Source organism: Gorilla gorilla, chromosome 10, assembly GCF_029281585.2.
Source record: "Gorilla gorilla gorilla isolate KB3781 chromosome 10, NHGRI_mGorGor1-v2.1_pri, whole genome shotgun sequence".
NCBI lineage: Eukaryota > Metazoa > Chordata > Mammalia > Primates > Hominidae > Gorilla > Gorilla gorilla.
The window spans coordinates 127770503-127784446 of record NC_073234.2 but is presented as its reverse complement, the minus strand read 5'-3'; the positions used below and the strand labels follow the sequence as shown (position 1 = coordinate 127784446).

The 13944-nt window shown below is 49.5% G+C and overlaps 1 protein-coding gene across 6 annotated transcripts in view; it reads left to right on the top strand.

Moving 5' to 3' along the window:
• The first annotated feature begins 389 nt into the window (after positions 1-389).
• The window catches only part of HECTD4 (HECT domain E3 ubiquitin protein ligase 4), a 218577-nt gene continuing 205022 nt past the window's right edge, over positions 390-13944 (top strand). For 4 of the 6 annotated variants that reach the window (XM_031001134.3, XM_031001133.3, XM_055359144.2 and 1 more), the window contains exon 1: positions 400-857. In XM_031001134.3, coding sequence (XP_030856994.2) covers positions 681-857 — 177 coding nt within the window. In that variant the 5' untranslated portion in view covers positions 400-680. Of the gene's footprint in view, positions 858-13944 lie in introns of all 6 variants that reach the window. The other 2 variants (XM_031001130.3, XM_055359145.2) reach the window with 2 other exon arrangements.

Sequence of the window (13944 nt, the reverse complement as noted above, 5' to 3'; positions counted from 1 at the left end):
TTAATCATCTACTATGTGATTCTACCAAGTGCTTATGAACAAGTGTGCAGCGCCTATTCTGCGCCAGCCTTTTGCTTGCATCTCATTTAAACGTGAAAACAAGGAGTGATCTCTATGCTCTGCCCAGGGTGGGCGCGCGGGCCCGAGCAAGGGGTGCACACCTGAGTAGGGACAGGACGGGGGAGGCGGCGTCCTCTTCCCTGGCGCGCTGCAAAGCCAGGGCTACCCTGAATGGCCAGGGGGAGAAGGGGCCGGCGGAGGTCAGGCCGAGGGCAGGCGGCAGCGAAGGGCTAGGCGGAGGTCCAGGCCACCCCGGTGGCCTGGTCCGCGGAGCGGTGGGCGGAGCGGCGGGCGGAGCCTGTATTGTCCGCTCCGCGAGGCATGCCGGGAGCCCCGCCCCCAACATGGCGTCTCACTGACAGTTGGTTGCCGAGCGGCAGAGGCGGATCCTGCTCCTGAGGGCGGCGGCGGCGGCGGCGGCAGGGCCGGGGTCTCCTGGGCCGGGGTCGGGGGTATGGCGACTCGGACCGCCTAGGGCGGAGCTGCACGGGCGAGGCAGCAAGCGGGGCGCAGCTGGCGGGCGCGGCGGCCGCTGCCATGGACTGGTGATCGCGGCGGCTCCTGCTCCGTTTCCCCCGGCCGGGCGTCTGCTCCTCAGCGCCAAGCCCTCAGCCGGGGCCATGGGCTCGTCGGCGGCCGCGGCGGCGGCGGCGGCGGCGGCCGCTGACTCGGCGCAGTGGCTCTCGGTGAAGGAGGAGACCATCTTCCTGCACGACGGGCTTATCCGGGTCACCGACCTGGCCGAGCTGCCCAGCGAGATCCTCGGGGCCCCAGAGGCCGCGGACACCGACCTGGAGGTGAGCGAGGCGGCCCCCGGCCCCCGCCATCGGACTGGCCCACTCGCCCGGCACCCCGGGTCGGGCCCCCTCCTCGCCTCAGCCGCGGCCTCGCCTCCCGGGGGCTGCCGGGGCAGGTGTGTGTGGGCGCGGGGCGGGCAGGTGGGGCCGCGGCCGCAGGTCTGCGGACCGCCCGCCCCGCTCTCCCTCCCTCCCTCCTCGGGGCCTGGCGCCCGCAGGGGATTTCATTTGTGGTTTTCTTTTGAGCGTTCCGACACCCGGCATTTTATTAGACTAGCGCCTGGCTCGGCCTTCATGCCCCAGCGGAGCCGCCGCCACCACCCGGGCCCTCCCTCCCCTCCCCCACGGGCCCCCAGGACCCACTTCCAGGGCACACCCAGGTTGCTTAGCTTTGGGAACATTTTGATTTTCACGCTGTGCACCCTCCCATCATTTTCTTCTCTAGTTCTGTTTTTTTTTTGTTTGGTTTGGTTTGGTTTTTTTCCGGGAGAGGGTAGTGGCAGCTGCGGGTCTGCGATGGGCAATGCAGCAACTTCTCTGTGTTGTGTCTCGGATGGATTGACACGGGGCCTTTGTCAGGGAAGCGGGCGATGTGGACAGCGAGAGGGATGATCCAGCGGCCCTCCATGCACTCTCGGGGAAGGGTCACTGGCGCGTTAGGCCGCAGGGCCTTTTTGTGTGCCCAGGGGTCGCCAAGCATCCCGGGTTCAGAGCCGTGGCAGGTGCAACAGCAGATCTCATCAGTTGAGCTGCTTGGCCTTGGGGGCATAAGGGAACCAAATATGCCTGGTTGGTGGGAACTTTCCACCGACTTCACTTGGGTTCGTGTTTGCCTAGAGGTGGGAATACTGGCAGTGTCGTTTCATGGAGGCCAGCGGATGCTGACACTGCTCCCCCTCCACTTTGTGGGATGACATTTTGATGTGTAGGTAGCATGGGGTGTCATCAAATTTTTACTGCCGTAAGGAGAGCTTTCTGGGGTAGGGCGCAGAGAGGATGGCCTATCTTCTGGCTATAAACGGAATGCGAGGGATCTTTTGTGTTTTGCGGTTTTGCGTGCAGTTTGGCTTTACGCACAATGAACATTTATAGAAATGAATTAAAAGCCATTACTGTATGTTTCTGGAAACGGCAGTGATCGGATCGCATTGGCCGAGACATTTGGACGTGCTTGAGATGCGAATACGTTCCACTGTATTTTTGTGTCTGGATTTGCGGTTGCTTCAGCACTTCCGTTATGAACTCTTAATTGACTTATTTTACAATCTAGTCACCAAAAAGAGGAGGATATGGTTGGTAGGGAATTCCTAACATGGAATCATCATTTTATTGTGTCTCATTTGGGCCTGTTCTATAACAAGCAAGGTGTGTCTGAGTGTCTTATCTGCCTGAAAACTCAAGGGGTATTATGCTATGATAGTGGAATCTTTTGATTTAATTGGCTGTGTTGTGTGTGAAAGGTGGAAAGTGGATGCTCTTTGTTTCTTTCTTTTCTTTTTTTTCCCCCGAGACCGAGTCTTGCTCTGTTGCCCAGGCTGGAGTGCAGTGGCGCGATCTCAGCCCACTGCAACCTCTGCCTCCCGGATTCAAACGATTCTCCTGCCTCTGCCTCCCGAGTCGCTGGGATTACAGGCACGCGCCACCACGCCCGGCTAATTTTTGTATTTTTAGTAGAGACAGGGTTTCACCATGTTGGCCAGGCTGGTCTCGAACTCCTGACCTCAAGTGATCTGCCTGCCTTGGTTTCCCAAAGTGCTGAGATTACAGGCGTGAGCCACTGTGCCGTGCCTATGCTCTTTGTTTCTTAAAGACTAATCCAAGTTCACAGAACCAAAATTTATACATATATGTCATTTATGTAATTTATTTTTAGGATTAGAAAGAGTAGGATTAGTTAAAATATCTGTGCTGTTGGTTTTCCTAAAATGTTTATAAATGTATTGCGTGAATTTGTCAGCTATTTCCACAGAAGAATGGTTTTCAAAGGAAAGAACCTCTCTGGCCTGCTAGATTTTTTTTTAATTGCTTTTTAAATTTATGGTCTGATTTCTCAGCAACTAGTATGTGTATGGGTGATAAACATTTATGACTGGTAGTAGTGAATAACTTGTTTCATTCTTTCCATGTTATACAGGCTCCATGGTATCAGGAGAAATAGATAGCTAAGAATGTTTTTGTGGCTATTAGATTTGTGTTTGTATGGGTGTATTCACATATATATATATATATAAAATCTTTTTATTTTTTATTTTGAGACAGGGTCTCTCTGTTGCCCAGGCTAGAGTGCAGTGGCTCCATCTCAGCTCACTGCAACCTCCACCTCCCGGGTTGAGGCAATTTTCCTGCCTCAGCCTCCCAAGTAGCTGGGATTACAGGCATACACCACCATGCCGGGCTAATTTTTGTATTTTTAGTAGAGACAAGGTTTTGCCATGTTGGCCAGGCAAGTCTCGAACTCCTGACCTCAGGTGATCCGCCTGCCTCGGCCTCCCAAAGTGCTGGGATTATAGGCATGAGCCACCATGCCCAGCACATATTTAATTACTTAATAATATTGATTAAATGTATCCTACATGTCAGGCATTATTTTATTAAATTCTCAAAAGAGCCTAACAATTGGAAATATTGCACTCATTGTACAGATGAAGGAAGTGCAGAGTAGGTATTCGACTTGCTCAAGAGCACACGAAGAGCTTGCACGTTAACCTAGTTCTGTTCACTGCACATCTGCTCCTCATGATAATATTTTATTGCCTCCATGCATGTATAGTATTTGTATTTGCAATTATTTTAAATTTCATAACTGGCTACAGAAGGAAGAATCTCTATTTTCTTTTAGTAACTGTTTCTTTTTCATATTTGAGGAAGATTCGTGGTCTATTAATTTTTTTTTTTTTTTTTTTGAGACGGAGTCTTGCTCTGTCGCCCAGGCTGGAGTGCAGTGGCACAATCTCAGCTCACTGCAAGCTCCGCCTCCTGGGTTCACGCCATTCTCCTGCCTCAGCCTCCCCAGCAGCTGGGACTACAGGCGCATGCCGCCACACCCAGCTAATTTTTGTATTTTTAGTAGAGACGGGGTTTCACCGTGTTAGCCAGGATGGTCTCGATCTCCTGACCTTGTGATCCTCCCGCCTTGGCCTCCCAAAGTTCTGGGATTACAGGCGTGAGCCACAGCGTCTGGCCGGTTTATTAATTTTTTAAAAGCTATCTTTCGAAATACCACCACACCTATGAAATACAGTGTTTCAAGCCTCTCCTTCCAGTGGACATCTGGGTGAATAATGGCCATTTTCCACAGAGTTTTATAATACATAGAATCCTTCAGTTAACACTTTTGGATTATGAGGAACGGGACTCAAGTTGACTAATTTATGACTGGCAACCTGACTGCAGAAGAGTGCAATAGACATCTTAGAATTTTACGCCGGGCGCAGTGGCTCATGCCTGTAATCCCAGCAATTTGGGAGACCAAGACGGGCGGATCACGAGGTTAGGAGATTGAGACCATCCTGGCTAACACAGTGAAACCCCATCTCTACTAAAAAAAAAAAAATACAAAAAATTAGCCGGGCGTGGTGGCGGGCGCCTGTAGTCCCAGCTACTCGGGAGGCTGAGGCAGGAGAATGGCGTGAACCCGGGAGGCGGAGCTTGCAGTGAGCTGAGATCGGGTCACTGCACTCCAGCCTGGGCAACATAGCGAGACTCCGTCAAAAAAAAAAAAAAAAAGAGTCTTAGAATTTTAGAGCAGAAGAGACTTTAGAGATAATAATGTCCCTCATTTTAGAAAGAAGTTCTCTGAGATCAGGAGATCTCAGAGATCAGAAGATGAGGTTATGACTTAGTCACTATAGCATAGCTAGTTGTGGCAGGGCAATGACTAGACCCTAGCTTTTCTACCTTTGGATTCCAGTGTTCTGTTCACCCTGTAAGCGCTGCTCAAAGTCAATCTAAAGAAAGAATCCCTCCTAAGAAGTAGATCAACATGAACTTAGTATTTTAATTTCAGCAGATCCAGAGTATTTGAATTAAAATTTTTCTTCCCAGTAAATTCTTTTTCTTTCTTTCTTTCTTTTTTGAGACCGAGTTTTATTCTTGTTACCCAGGCTGGAGTGCAGTGATGCGATCTCGGCTCACTGCAACCTCCACCTCGCGGGTTCAAGCAATTCTTCTACCTCAGCCCTTCCAATTAGCTGGGATTACAGGCATGTGCCACCATGCCCAGCTAATTTTGTATTTTTAGTAGACACTGGGTTTCACCATGTTGGCCAGGCTGGTCTCGTACTCCTGACCTCAAATGATCTGCTTTCCTTAGCCTCCCTAAGTGCTGAGATTACAGGCGTGAGCCACCGCACCCGGCCTCTTCCCAGTAAATTTCTAAACAGATTTTTTTTAAAGCAATAAATAATGTTTAATCAACTAATTCATTCAACAAGTATTGCTGGAATTTAGAGTGAGCTGGGCCAACCGTCCTGGATGTTGGGGATATAGCAGTGGATAAAATAAAATCCTTGTCCTCAAAAAGCTTATAATTTAGTGGGATGATATAGACAATGACAAATATGTAACATGACAAAGAGGCAAATGGCAAGTGCTAAAGAGAAAAGTATAGCTCAGTAAAGAGATGGAGAGCGTTGGAAAGAGGGCTCCGTTTTTTTGTTTCAATTTTTTTTTTATTAGAGATGGGGCCTTGCTATATTGTCCAGGCTGGTCTTGAATTCCTCTTGGCCTCAAGTGATCTTCCCACCTGAGACTCCCAGAGTGCTCAGCATGAGTCACTGCACTCAGCCAACTGTCCTGTTTTATTTTATTTTATTTTTAATTATTTATGTTCAAGACAGAGATTCTTGCTCTGTTTCCCAGGCTGGAATGCAGTAGTGCCATCTCTGCTCACTGCAGCCTCCACCTCCCGGGTTGAGGCCATTCTCCAGCCTCAGCCCCCTGAGGAGCTGAGATTACAGGCACGCACCACCACGCCTGGCTAATTTTTGTATTTTTAGTAGAGAGGAGTTTCACCATGTTGGTCAGGCTGGTCTTGAACTCCGGACCTCAGGTGATCTGCTCACCTCCGCCTCCCAGAGTTGGGATTACAGGCGTCAGCCACCGCACCCAGCCTGTCCTGTTTTATATAGGGTGGACACGAAAGAAAAGCCCAGGATGGCTTTTGAGCAGAGACCTGAAGGGAGGGAGGGAGTATACCATATGGCTACCCGGGAAAGAACATCCCATACAGAGACGACAGCAAGAGCCAAGTCCTTGAGAGGGGAAGCGTCCTCAGCATATTTGGAGCTCTGAGCCCGGTAAGCTAAAGGGGAGAGGAGAGATGGGGAGCAGGGGATACAGATCAAGTAGATCCTTGTAGGTGAGGGCTTTGGATCTTACTATGAGTGAATTAAGAATGCAGAGTGTGGCCGGGCGTGGTGGCTCACTCCTGTAATCCCAGCACTTTGGGAGGCCAAGGCGGGCAGATCACGAGGTCAGGAAATCGAGACCATCCTGGCTAACACGGTGAAACCCTGTCTCAACTAAAAATACAAAAAATTAGCCAGGCGTGGTGGCGGGCGCCTGTAGTCCCAGCTACTCGGGAGGCTGAGGCAGGAGAATGGCGTGAACCCAGGAGGCGGAGCTTGCAGTGAGCCGAGATCAGGCCACTGCACTCCAGCCTGGGCCACAGAGTGAGACTCCGTCTCCAAAACAAAACAAAAAAAAAAGAATACAGAGTGAGGCTTTTGCTTATTCTTTAAAATAGCTATTTGTTAGAACATGTGGAAAAAGACAAAGATTAAAAAAAAGAAAAAATAGCCGTTTGTATTTATTTTAATTTTATGTTGCTGGTGGAAAGCAAAAGGCATATAGGAATTTTTATTATTATTATTTTTTAGACAGGAGTCCTGCTGTGTTGCCCAGCCTAGGGTGCAATGGCTGTATCTCGGTTCACTGCAACCTCTGCCTCTCAGGTTCAAGGGATTCTCCTGCCTCAGCCTGCCAAGTAGCTGGGATTACAGGCGACCCTCACCCCAGCTAATTTTTTTTTTTTTTTTTTTTTTTTGTATTTTTAGTAGAGATGCGGTTTCGCCATATTGGCCAGGGTGGTCTTGAACTGCTGACCCCAAGTGATCCAGCCGCCTCTACCTCTCAAAGTTTTGGGATTACAGACATGAGCCACCACGACTGGCTTAGGAAATTTTTTTTAAATGTTGAAATAAATATACATTTAAGAGAAATAAAAAAGCAATAACTCAAAAATAACATCTCAAATGTTATTGCATTTTGCATTGCATTTCATAGAACATTATTCTTTTTAAGACAAAGGGAATTTAAGAGGGGGGAAAGAAGGAATAGCTTACTTGTGGGAATTCCAAAAGCGTTCTGCTTCCTATTCCATTTTTCTTTACAAACTGTGGTTGGGAACAAGCAGGCATCATATATAAGAGTATTGACAGAGAAGCTGATTGACTTACCCAAGGTGGCTAAGATATTTCTTACTCCACAGTTGAAGTTCATTTTAAATTTAAGCATTTTGGTTAGTGCTTCTCATATTTCATTGTGTTTGCTTGTAAGTACTCCCTCTCCACCCCGCCCCACACCACACAAAGACTTGAACATGAATGTTCAACTCAGCTTTATTTGTGATTGCCCAAAGCTGGAAACAATCCAAATGTCCGTCAGCAGGTGAATGGATAAACAAATGTGGTACATCCATACAATGGAGTATTACTCAGCAACAAAAACGAATGAACCGTTGGTACTCACAACATGGATTTATGCAGAGTGGAAGAAACCAGACAAACAGAAGTACATACTGTAAGACTCCATTTCTATGAAATTCTAGAAATGCAGACTAATCTGTAGTGGTTACCTGGGGATAGAGGCAGGCAGGCAGGAAAGGATGAGAGGGACGGAGTATAAAGGAGCATGAAGAAACTTTTGGGGCGATGGCTCTTTCCCTATTTTGATTGTGGTGATGGTTTCACATTTGTATATGTATGTCAAAACTCATTAAATCACACACTTTAAATATGTGCAGTTTACTATACGCCAATTATATGTTAATTAACAAATGGAACCTAATAGATGCAAAGGGTTTTTGTTTATTATTTTGTTTTGCCAGATAAGAAAAGGGGCATTTGGGTTTGAAGTTGATCAGCTGAAATCATCAAGGCTTTGAATACTTATCATACACTCAAGTGAAATCTTTGAGATGATATTTGGATTTATGTTGGTCTATTCTCCTAGGAGGACACTGCTAGCCTATATATCCTTTGGGCAAAATCGTTTGGAAAGTGTTTATGTACTTTTATAGAATTCCAGATTTGGATGAGTTAATGAATAAGCGAATAAACTACCCTTGTTCACCAGTAGTGTTGATTACCATGCAATTAATGAGCACTGTAATAGGAGTCACTGAATCTTGGTGCAGTATTCTGTGAGCTTGGGCAAAAGGCCCAACAGGCTTTCAGGCTTGTCTGGCTCAAGCTGTAAAATGAGAATGAAGTATTTGAGGGCTGTGGGAGACAGTATTGCCTTGAAGTTAAAGTCAGGTTTAAAGAGTCAAACTGGGATTGAAATTCTAGCTCTGCTCCTTGCTTGCTATATGACCTTGGGCAAATTCCATACCTTTTTTAAAACATATTTTTCTAGAGACAGGTTCTCACTCTGTCACTGGCTGGAGAGCAGTGGTGTGATCATAGTTCACTGCAGCCTCACACTCCTGTGCTTTAAGTGGTGGTCTTCCCACCTTAGCCTCCTGAGTAGCTGGGACTACAGGTGTGCTACTAATTTTTTAATGTTTTATAGAGATGGAGTCATGCTGTGTTGCTCAGGCTGGTTGTGAACTCCTGGCCTCAAGCAATCCTCCTGTCTCAGTCTCCCAAAGTGTTGGGATTACAGGTGTGAGCCACTGCACCTGGCCAAATTCCATACCTTCAGAAATCACTAGTTACTTTTTTTTTTTTTTTTTTTTTGAGACAGAGTCTCGTTCTCTCACCCAGGCTGGAGCGCAATAGCACGATCGCAGCTCACTGCAACCTTCGCCTCCCAGGTTCAAGTGGTTCTCCTGCCTCAGCCTCCCGAGTAGTTGGGATTACAGGCATGCATCACCATGCCTGGCTAATTTTATATTTTTAGCAGACACAGGGTTTCACAATGTTGGCCAGGCTGGTCTGGAACTCCTGACCTCTGGTGATCTGCCCGCCTCAGCCTCCCAAAGTGCTGGGATTATATGTGTGAGCCACTGCGCTCAGCCCCTAGTTATCTTCTGGTGCATCTTCTTAGTCATCATTGTCACTATCTCTACCACTCCTACGACAACAGCGCCAGCATATTGAGTGGCACGTTCTGTGCTAAGTACTTCACATCCATTATTTTATTTGATCCTCACAAAAAACATGAGGTTGGTACTGGATTATCTTTACTTTTATTATTTTTGTTTTGTTTTGTTTTGTTTGTTTGTTTTGAAATGGAGTCTTACTTTGTCGCCCAGGCTGGAGTGCAGTGGCGTGATCTCGGCTCACTGCAACCTCCGCCTCCTGGGTTCAAGTGATTCTTCTGCCTCAGCCTCCCGAGTAACTCCCGTGCCACCACACCGGGCTATTTTTTGTATTTTTAGTAGAGACAGGGTTTCACCATGTTGGCCAGGCTAACTCCTGACCTCAAGTGATCCACCCTCCTTGGCCTCCCAAGTGTTGGAATTTCAGGCGTCAGCCACCGTGCCTGGCCAAGGATTATCTTTATTTTATAAATGAGGAAACTGGCACAGACAAAAGTTAAGTAACTTGACAAAGGTAAGATAGTTAGTGGCAAAGCTAAGGCTGAAATAGGTCTGTCTGATTCCAGCCCTGAGTCCATATTCTTGAACTACTGTGTTATACTATCATCATCTAAAAGAGTGGGATAATGATAGGGCTAATGTCAGAATTAAAAAGATGGAGGTGGCCAGATATGGTGTCTCATGCTTGTAATCTCAGCACTATGGGAGGGCAAGGAGTGGACTGGAGTCCAAGACCAGCCTGGACAACATGGCAAAACTCTCTCCCTATAAACAAATACAATAAGATTAGCTGGGCGTGGTGGCATGCACTTGTAGTCCCAGCTACTCAGGAGGCTGAGGCTGAAAAATTACTTGAGCCTAGGAGGCAAAGGTTGTAGTAGGCGAAGACTGTCACTGTACTCCAGTCTGGGTGACAGAGCCAGACCCTGTCTCAAAAAAACCAAACAAAAATAATAATAATAATAAGATGGATGTGGGCTGAGTGTGGTGGCTCATGCCTGTAATTCCAGCACTTGAGAGGCCAAAGCAGGAGAATTGCTTGAGGCCAGGAGTTCAAGACCAGCCTGGGCAACATAGCAAGATCCCATCTCTACAAAACATTTTTTTTTAAATTTAATTTTTTTTTTTTATTGATCATTCTTGGGTGTTTCTCACAGAGGGGGATTTGGCAGGGTCATAGGACAGTAGTGGAGGGAAGGTCAGCAGACAAACAAGTGAACAAAGGTCTCTGGTTTTCCTAGGCAGAGTGTTTGTGTCCTTGGGTACTTGAGATTAGGTAGTGGTGATGACTCTTAACGAGCATGCTGCCTTCAAGCATCTGTTTATCAAAGCACATCTTGCACCGCCCTTAATCCATTTAACCCTGAGTGGACACAGCACATGTTTCAGAGAGCACAGGGTTGGGGGTAAGGTCATAGATCAACAGGATCCCAAGGCAGAAGAATTTTTCTTAGTACAGAACAAAATGAAAAGTCTCCCATGTCTACTTCTTTCTACACAGACACAGCAACCTTCCGATTTCTCAATCTTTTCCCCACCTTGCCCCCTTTTCTATTCCACAAAACCGCCATTGTCATCATGGCCCGTTCTCAATGAGCTGTTGGGTACACCTCCCAGACGGGGTGGTGGCCGGGCAGAGGGGCTCCTCACTTCCCAGTAGGGGCAGCCGGGCAGAGGCGCCCCTCACCTCCCAGACGGGGCGGCTGGTCGGGTGGGGGGCTGACCCCCCCCACCTCCCTCCTGGACGGGGCAGCTGGCCGGGCGGGGGGCTGACCCCCCCCACCTCCCTCCCGGATGGGGCGGCTGGCTGGGCGTGGGGGCTGACCCCCCCCACCTCCCTCCCAGACGGGGCGGCTGGCCGGGCAGAGGGGCTCCTCACTTCCCTGTAGGGGCGGCCGGGCAGAGGCGCCCCTCACCTCCCAGACGGGGCGGCTGGCCGGGCGGGGGGCTGACCCCCCCCACCTCCCTCCCGGACGGGGCGGCTGGCCGGGCGGAGGGGCTGAGCCCCCCACCTCCCTCCCGGACGGGGCGGCTGGCCGGGCGGGGGGGCTGACCCCCCCACCTCCCTCCCGGACGGGGAGGCTGGCCTGGTGGGGGGCTGACCCCCCACCTCCCTCCCGGACGGGGCGGCTGGCCTGGCGGGGGCTGACCCCCACCCCCCTCCCGGATGGGGTGGCTGCCGGGTGGAGACGCTCCTCACTTCCTAGATGGGGTGGCAGCCGGGCAGAGGGGCTCCTCACATCCGAGACCCGGCGGCGGGGCAGAGGCGCTCCCCACGTCTCAGACGATGGGCGGCGGGGCAGAGACGCTCCTCACTTCCTAGATGGGATGGCGGCCGGGAAGAGGCGCTCCTCACTTCCCAGGTGGGATGGCGGCCGGGCAGAGACACTCCTCACTTTCCAGACTGGGCAGCCAGGCAGAGGGGCTCCTCACATCGCAGACGATGGGTGGCCAGGCAGAGAGGCTCCTCACTTCCTAGATGGGATGGCGGCCGGGAAGAGGCGCTCCTCACTTCCCAGACGGGGTGGCGGCCGGCAGAGACTGCAATCTCCGCACTTTGGGGGGCCAAGGCAGGCAGCTGGGAGGTGGAGGTTGTAGCCAGCCGAGATCACGCCACTGCACTCCAGCCTGGGCGCCATTGAGCACTGAGTTAACGAGACTCCGTCTGCAATCCCGGCACCTCGGGAGGCCGAGGCTGGCGGATCACTGGGCGGTTAGGAGCTGGAGACCAGCCCGGCCAACACAGCGAAACCCCGTCTCCACCAAAAAAATTCGAAAACCAGTCAGACGTGGCGGCGCGCGCCTGCAATCGCAGGCACTGGGCAGGCTGAGGCAGGAGAATCAGGCAGGGAGGTTGCAGTGAGCCGAGATGACAGCAGCACAGTCCAGCTTTGGCTCGGCATGAGAGGGAGACGGTGGAAAGGGCAGAGGGAGAGGGAGACCGTGGAAAGGGGAGAGGGAGAGGGACTTTTTGTCTACAAAACATTTTAAAATTAGCTAGACATGGGCTGGGTGCAGTGGCTCATGCCTGTAATCCCAGCACTTTGGGAGGCAGAGGTGGGCGGATCACGAGGTCACGTGGGCGGATCACGAGGTCAGGAGATCGAGACCATCTTCGCTAACACGGTGAAACCCCGTCTCTACTAAAAAAATACAAAAAGTTAGCCGGGCATGGTGGCGGGCGCCTGTAGTCCCAGCTACTCGGGAGGCTGAGGCAGGAGAACGGCATGAACCCAGGAGGCGGAGCTTGCAGTGAGCCGAGATTGCGCCACTGCACTCCAGACTGGGCGACAGAGCGAGACTCCATCTTAAAAAAATAAAAAAAATTAGCTGGGCATGGTTGGCTACTTGGGAGGCTGAGGTGGGAGGATCACTTGAGTCCAGTAGCTGGAAGAGGCAGTAAGCTATGATTGTGCCACTGTACTCCAGCCTGCATGACAGAGTGATTCCCTGACACCAAAATATTAAAAAAAAAAAAAAAGATGTGATTATGTTTAAAGTGTATTGACTCTCTTTATAAGGTGCTATGTTGCTTGGAAGTTATTTTATGCATATTCAGCCAGCTGCCTATTGTATTTGAAAGCAAAACTATCCCATCAACATAATTTTTTCTATAGTAGTGGAATCGTTTTTTGTTTGTTTGTTTGGTTGGTGATCCCTGCGGAATTTTCTTTTTTTTTTGAGACAGAGTTTCACTCTTGTTGCCCAGTCTGGAGTGCAACGGCGCGATCTCGGCTTACTGCAACCTCCGCCTCCCGGGTTTAAGCGATTCTCCTGCCTCAGCCTTCCGAGTAGCTGGGATTACAGGCGCCCGCCTCCACGCCCAGCTCATTTTTTAGTTTTAGTAGAGACGGGGTTTCTCCATGTTGGTCAGGCTGGTCTCCAACTCCTGACCTCAGATGACTCGCTTGCCTCGGCCTCCCAAAGTGCTGGGATTACAGGTATGAGCCACTGCACCTGGCTGGAATTTTCTTTCCTTTTTTTTTTCTTTTTGAGATGGAGTTTCTCTTTTGTTGCCCAGGCTGGAGTGCAATGGCGTGATCTCGGCTCACTAAAACCTCCGCCTCTTGGGTTCAAGCTATTCTTCTGCCTCGGCCTCCCAAGTAGCTGAGATTACAGGCATGTGCCACCATGCCCAGCTAACTTTGTATTTTTAGAAGAGATGGGGTTTCACTATGTTGGTCAGGCTGCTCTTGAACTCCTGACCTCAGGTGCTACACCCACCTCGGCCTTCCAGAGTGCTGGGATTACAGGCGTGAGCCACCGCGCCTGGCTGGAATTTTCTTCCTTCTCAATTTGTTTGCAGTATGGCTAGGCAGGTGAGATAATAGATAGTCTCTGTTTCAGTTTTTCTCCAATTGTATACCTAAGGTCTTGCTAAATAAATCAGCTTTGATTATTATCTGTCTTCTTGGCTTCCATCTTTACTGTCATAAAATACTGCCTGTTGGCTTGAGCTGCTGGGTGGGTGGTCATACATCTCTTCTTTCCTAGGTCTGAAGGTAACTGTGGTGTTAATTATGAAAGGACTGTCAATTGCCGAAAGTGCCCCATGCTTTCCCCTCCCCACCTTTCCCTCTTGTTTTACAACAGTGGTTGTGGGGTGAACACAAGGAATGTAGTCTGCTTTACAAGATGTTTAGTCAATAGTTGTAGACAAATGTAAATAACAGCAGGTGATCAACTATGGGACAAATGCATAGGAGAGAAATTGCAGAAATTGTGTAACTTTTATTTTGATCCTGCATTTTAAGCACAGCTTATGTATCTATTAATTAAAAAAAAAACTATGAGTAGTACATGAATACATTCTTGACAAAA